Source organism: Nematolebias whitei, chromosome 13 (genome assembly GCF_014905685.2).
Source record: "Nematolebias whitei isolate Nwh7 chromosome 13, NemWhi1, whole genome shotgun sequence".
NCBI classification, from domain to species: domain Eukaryota; kingdom Metazoa; phylum Chordata; class Actinopteri; order Cyprinodontiformes; family Rivulidae; genus Nematolebias; species Nematolebias whitei.
In genome coordinates, this window is record NC_056510.1 from 17,356,458 (window position 1) to 17,362,772 (window position 6,315).

General features: G+C 36.2%; 1 protein-coding gene across 1 annotated transcript in view; it reads right to left on the reverse strand.

The window, feature by feature from the left end:
- Positions 1–1,084: 1,084 nt before the first annotated feature.
- Positions 1,085–6,315, reverse strand: part of tmem198a (transmembrane protein 198a) — a 35,146-nt gene continuing 29,915 nt past the window's right edge. The window contains exons 6-7 of the mRNA XM_037686380.1: positions 2,889–3,190; positions 1,085–1,635 (exon numbers count right to left, since the gene is read on the reverse strand). Of these exons, the coding sequence (XP_037542308.1) occupies positions 1,486–1,635; positions 2,889–3,190 (452 nt within the window). The 3' untranslated portion in view covers positions 1,085–1,485. The remainder of the gene's footprint in view (positions 1,636–2,888; positions 3,191–6,315) is intronic.

Here is a 6,315-nt window from a genome sequence, read left to right on the forward strand (position 1 = left end):
GTAAAGTGGTATCACGAAACGTTTTGGTAATGCTCAAATAATAGCCCTTTTGTGTAGAAAACCCCTCCTGTTCATATTTTTGTTTGGATGTTTTTACAAAAATATTGATGCAAAAAGCACATTTCAGCTTCAAAAAGACACTCGCACGTAAACTCGTGCACACAAAAGCATACGCTGACGCTCTAGAAGACAGGTCCAACAGTAAACATTAGAGGGTGCCATTTGCAAACGCGTTCACCTCCTCCTTTTCAAAGAGGATAATCCTAATCTTAAAACTCTTCTTCATCACACATAATCCAAATGAAAGAAGTTAATATTTTCAAGCACACCAAAACACTGGCAAAAGAAGATGAGGAAGGGAACAGCATGCTTGTTTTTAAAATAATCTTCATCACCCTTGTAGTATTTTGTACAATCTATCAGCCTGAAGCTCATCCAGTCACACATACAAACAGTGAAATTCTTGGATGACAACAATAAGCAGCTCTTTGTCTTTAACAAACCCCATCAGTGCATTATTTCAGGAAAACAGGCAAAAAAGGGAATTGATAGCACTTATACATATTTTAAACTCTGGGGAAACTGGAAAGACGAGGAGAAAAGTGTATTCTTCTTAAGTTCGTAGATGGAAAAATACGAATACAGGGATGCAACGGCAGTTATGACATGTAAACAATCCCCCCTTGGAAAATGGCAACAATGCAGGAAATGACACTAACGTATGAGAGAACTGAAATATATTTAATTTGAATCATTTGATTTTGATCCACACCTAAAACTGTTCCACTTCTGATGTTACACAAACCTTGTGCTAGCATGTCTGCAGGTTATCATCAAATATGTAATGTCAGTGTTATAAATACTTTAATTCACACAGAGATTTTCCAATTAAACAAGGAGTTCTCGTATGTATGAAAGCCCATTTCCGCCAGTGAAAAGAAATAAATCGTCCAATGATATGTTATAACATTGACTTTTAAAGTCATATTTATGGCGTGCCATTGGACGATTTATTTTATTTCCATTGGCGGAAACGGGCTTCTATAGTCAAAAAAGGTTTCAGCACACCTGTCAAGTTCTGTGTTAGTTTTTTTTTCTTCATTCCCAAAAATTCCCATTGCAAATTATTGAACTAGTTCCCTTAATCACATATAAAACAGGTCCATTTTCCCAATTTTCTGGGCAGAAGGAAAAGAACTTGGGAGCTAAATAACGTATACAATGACCCATAATTCAAATTCTTCAAAATGCTTTTAGTCTTTCTAAAAAAGCAGAATGGGCATGAAACAAACCAAATAAATGTAACTTTTGTGAGAATAAAAACACCAAGTCATGCCACCGTCAGAGAACAATAAGCTCTTGTTGGGTTACCAGGCAGGTGATTACGTTGGCACGGCAAGGTCAAGTTAGACATCCCTTGTGGCAACTGAGTTTTTGAAGTAGACTTTGATTGTGTTTGTGTTTTGATTTGTGCAAATCTCTGGCTCAGATGTGAACTGCAGGTCCGCTGGGAGCTGTGAGAGGCACTTGAGAGCCACAGTCGTAGTCCAGTTGAGCCATTCGAGAGCGGCTCATTCGACTGTGGGAGTACGACCGTCTGTCAGATTGTCTGTCTCTGAAACTTCTGATGTAACTCTGCGGACACAGATTTAACAACACACACACACACAGGGACCTGTTACTGATAATCAAAGAGTATCAAAGATTTTCAGTATGTCTTGAACTAGTCTCATTTGAGTAGTTTGTGCTGCGGTGCAAAATAGTGAAAACTGCTGACTAAGATGATGGATCGATGGAAAACAAAAAGCCTTCAGCCGTTCAAAGAAACAGTTCTAACAGGAAAACCATATCTGCTCCATTTGTAGGAAGTTGTGCAACAATAAAAGGAGAAATGTGATTCATTATATTTCTAAGAGGTTTTTTTTCCATCCCATTGAGGTAAAAGGTCAAACTGAAAATAATTTATAAAAATAAATATATTGTTAAAATAACCTAAAATGTACAAGGCATAGACTTTTTCAGTGTAGTACAGCCCAAACTGTTTAGTTTCTTAAAGCATATTAATACAGAAAGTTAAATCAAATATAAAATATACCGTTTTTTGAAGGACCCTGATGCATGCTCAATAATCCAGGTAGAAAAATCTAACAAAGTTAACACAATTATCTGGACGGAAAAAAAAAAATGTTGAAACGTTTTGTCTTTTTTTTAATTTTTATATTAAGTAGATAAAATAAAATAAAAATAGATAAAATAGATAATTTAGATCTATTTATCTTTTATTGAGTGTGCTGCTGATTATCCATGCTGCTGATTTCTTACCAATAAATTACTGTATTCATACCATTTGCTCACAGTAGACTCATGTTCAGGCTGCTGTTTAATACACCATATTATATTACATTATTATTGTTTAGTGTGCATCTTAGATCCTTGTATACTGTTTCTTTTTTACAGTTTAAATTATTGCTATTTTTGGGTGTAACTGGGACCTTGAGTGCACAATTTCATTCCACCTTATGTACCACATGTGATGCGAATGGCAATAAAGAACCTTGATTTAGTGTAGCTCCTCAGACTGACGAAGTCTTTGGATAAAAGACGAAACATTTCAACAATTTTTTTTTTAATCTGCACAGACGACCTGACTTAAATTTGTTAGATTTTTTCTTAAGTATTTCATTAAAACCATATATATTTAATGAAAGCATAGCACCCATTTGAAGGTGGTATTTAATTATAAATTATCAAATAGCTCACACCATCAAAAACCTCAAAGAACAAAACTTTTATAAATACTTAAATTCCAGTAATTAATTGAACTTAATTAATTCTATAACGCCGTCTTATTTATTTATTTATTTTTTCATCTTAAGACTAAATCTTACCGGAGACAGCACATCTCCATCAAATCGTCTTTTAGGGTTGGGTTTCCGGTGGTAGCCGGGTTCAGTCTGAGAAGGAGGAGGGACTTTAGGAGGTTGAGAGCTCTGGGTTTGGTGATGGAGGTGGGATGCTGTTGGGTGGTGGTACTGAGGATGGTGGTGATGATGGGTGTGAGCCTTTTGTTTGAGGGCAGTCTTCTGGTTCTGTCGTTTCTTCTTCTTCTTGTTCTCCTCCTTTTTCAGCTTCTCTTCTCGTTGTCGGATCCGCATGAGCTGGACCCTCCTCTGTTGTCGACTCAGAACCACTTAACGGGAAAAAGAACAGAATATTAATGTGTGGGAAAAGAAGGGGAAGAATGAGAACAATGGATAATCAAGAGGGAGTGACAGCTTTAACAGAAAGGCTAAAACGACCACTGTAATTTAGAAACAAATGGAACTGATTGAGTTGAGAAAAAGTCACATTAAAAACAAATAAATAAATAATAAAATTTAAGTGTTTTTTTGTGGGGGTAAGGGTATTCTAATTAGCAACTGGAAGTGAAAAGTTTTTCCCCAAAATTTAATTATAAGTGCAAAATGCGAATGGAAATACAAAAAGAAATTAATTTCCTAACTGCATAGTTGTGCATCCATCACATATTGTGAGTGGGTGAACGTGTTCTGTTAACACCCTTCCCAGCAAAGGATGTCCCACAATCCATCTTGTCTAACTACCCCTTGACTAACAACATAATAATTTCTTGGCTGCTCAAAGCTCCGTTGAGTCGGTGCTTTTATATAAATACAGTTTGCATCTGCTACGATTGTTCATTTCCAGCTTGTAAAGTAAAAATGTCCTCACACACCAATGATGCTGTTCAGGTTACAGTCGCCTTGACTGTTTGTGTGGGAGGGTGTGGATGTGTTGTAGGGCCCATTATTATTTCTTTGTGTGCGTGGACGTGAGGCACCATCTGCCAGGGAGACTGTGTAATAATACTCTCCTTTTCTCTTGTTTAGCTCACCCCATTTCAGCCCCCTCGTTCCACATGCCTATGTGTGTGTGAGTGTGTGTACTGTCGTATCGCTATATTTATTAGATCTCGCTTTAGCCCCCTTGCAGGGGGACACTTGGATAGCCCTGACTTATATGAAATAAATGAGAGTTCATACTTACTGGTACAATATATAAAGTTAATCATTGTTTAGGAAAAAAATAAGATAAAAGAAAAAAAGAAAAGTTAGTTTCTGAGCTATCCCACAAAGTTCAGTCAGGTCATCTGGACGTTTTTTTAATTTTTTTTATTGAGACATTTCGTCTTTCATCCCAATTTTTCCAAAATCGTCCTTTGTTGTGGCTCCCCGGACTGTTGAAATCCTTTGGATGAAGGACGAAATGTCTCAACAACAACAACAACAACAACAAAAACAACAACAACAACAAAAGAAATTGTCCAGATGACATGACTGAAATTTGTTGGATTTTTTAAAACCTGGATTTTTGAGCATGAACTTTGATGTTTTGAACCACTTTGGCTATGGCTGCCTAAGAGGAGTCGACGGGGGAGAGGGTGGGCCCCAGAAACCATCTTATCTCCAGCAAACTGTTAAGCCCACTATGCGAGTGTGCTGCTCGTGGGACTCAGTTTGTTGTGGCTCCTTGGACTGATGAAGTCCTTTGGATGAAGGATGAAACGTCTAAAAAAAATAAAATAAAATAAAAATAATCCAAATGACCTGACTGAATTTTGTTGGATGTTTTAATCTGGATTATTGAGGATGAACTTTGAGGTTTCTGAGCTAATTCATTGATTTTGTTTGTGTCAATATTTGACACATTGTTCAACCAGCTGAAAGATGATTTACCTCTCAGCTCCACTTGGGCGCCCCTGCTCACCCACTGAACCCCAGTTTATTACCTCACCCTTCCCCCAACACGTGTTCCTTCTCTACCCCATCCGTCTTTTCTTGTTAGTACTGTTTGTCACCATATAAGCAGTTGATATATTATTTATTTATTTAAATTATGTAGTCTACTGTCTGTCTCACATGAACCAGCTAAACTATTTCATTTTCTGGTCATGTTTTAAATAAAAAAAATAAGATTACATTGTCATTATTTCCATTGTACATTTTACAAATATGTTTTTCTTCCTGTTTTTTATTTATTTATTTAAAGTTTTTTCCAGTCAATTGAATTACTTTCCTCCAAAACTAGCACTAAAAGCTTCTTTTAACTCTTTCTCCATGTCTTCAGTTTGGTAGTCATGGCAGCCTGCTGGTAAATCCATTTAGTTGAGCTCATGTGTGACTTTTTCTAAAAATAAAAATAAAAATACAGCGCACATCAGCAGAGATCAATTGTAACGTGTATGCAAGTTATGTGTGTTTCAATAATAACTGTTAGTGAGCAAAAGACTTTACCCCAGTATATGTGTGTCTTTCTCCACACGTGATTGAATATAAAAGTGTTTACTTTGTGTTTATGTGCTGCCTTTGCGTACTCTTCTAGCATGTGAGTGTGATTGTGTGTGTGCGCACGCCATCTGTGTTGTGGTTGCTTTCAGCACAGATTAAGGCTGTTTCTGTCAATAACACATTCAAGTAAAAACACTAATACTTGTATATTTAGACTTTCACACACACAATGAAAGATATACATCTACCCACACGTACTCCGCTCTTGTAATGGTTTCAAATTCTAAATCAATAACAATGCTACACAAAATCAGGAATTATTTTTACCAGCTTGTAGTGAAATCAGTACTAATTAATGAGTACGAAATTGGTTTCTAAATCAGGAACTACGGCACCTTGAAACCAACAAGTTCCAGATGTTGCAAAAAAACTTGCCGTAATCTGATAATACATTAATTCTAAAACCAATTTAAGACCAGCCTTATATTTGTATAAATTAAATAGTTTTTAGAATGTTATACAGTTTATTACAAAATTTTCACTTAGTGAAAACAACCTCCGGGTACTATCATCTGTATTACTATAGAACTGGTACACCTGGTTGTTTCTTTTTAATGTTAGACCCCATGCGAGTGAATAGAGGAAGAAGGGTGACACTTGCCCCTCACTTTGCTAAAATTATTTTGCAGTCTTTAAACGAGGACACCAGCAGGTCATTTTACTGACCAGCAACAGCTTCATTAATGTTTTCACCTTTTAAAAATCAGCACACAGTCACTGAATCTGTTCATTACAGGGAACTCTGTACCATAACAAATGAATATTAATCCACATGAGCAGACCAAATTTGTCTTTGAAGTTTTATTACAAAAGTAATGAACAATAATGACGAAGAATAAGAATTTGGATAACTAGTTAAAAAAAGTAGTTGTGGAATAAATACTTATACTTGATTAGGTAATAAGGATTAATTAAGGAGTCATTCACACACACACACACACACACACACACACACACACACACACACACA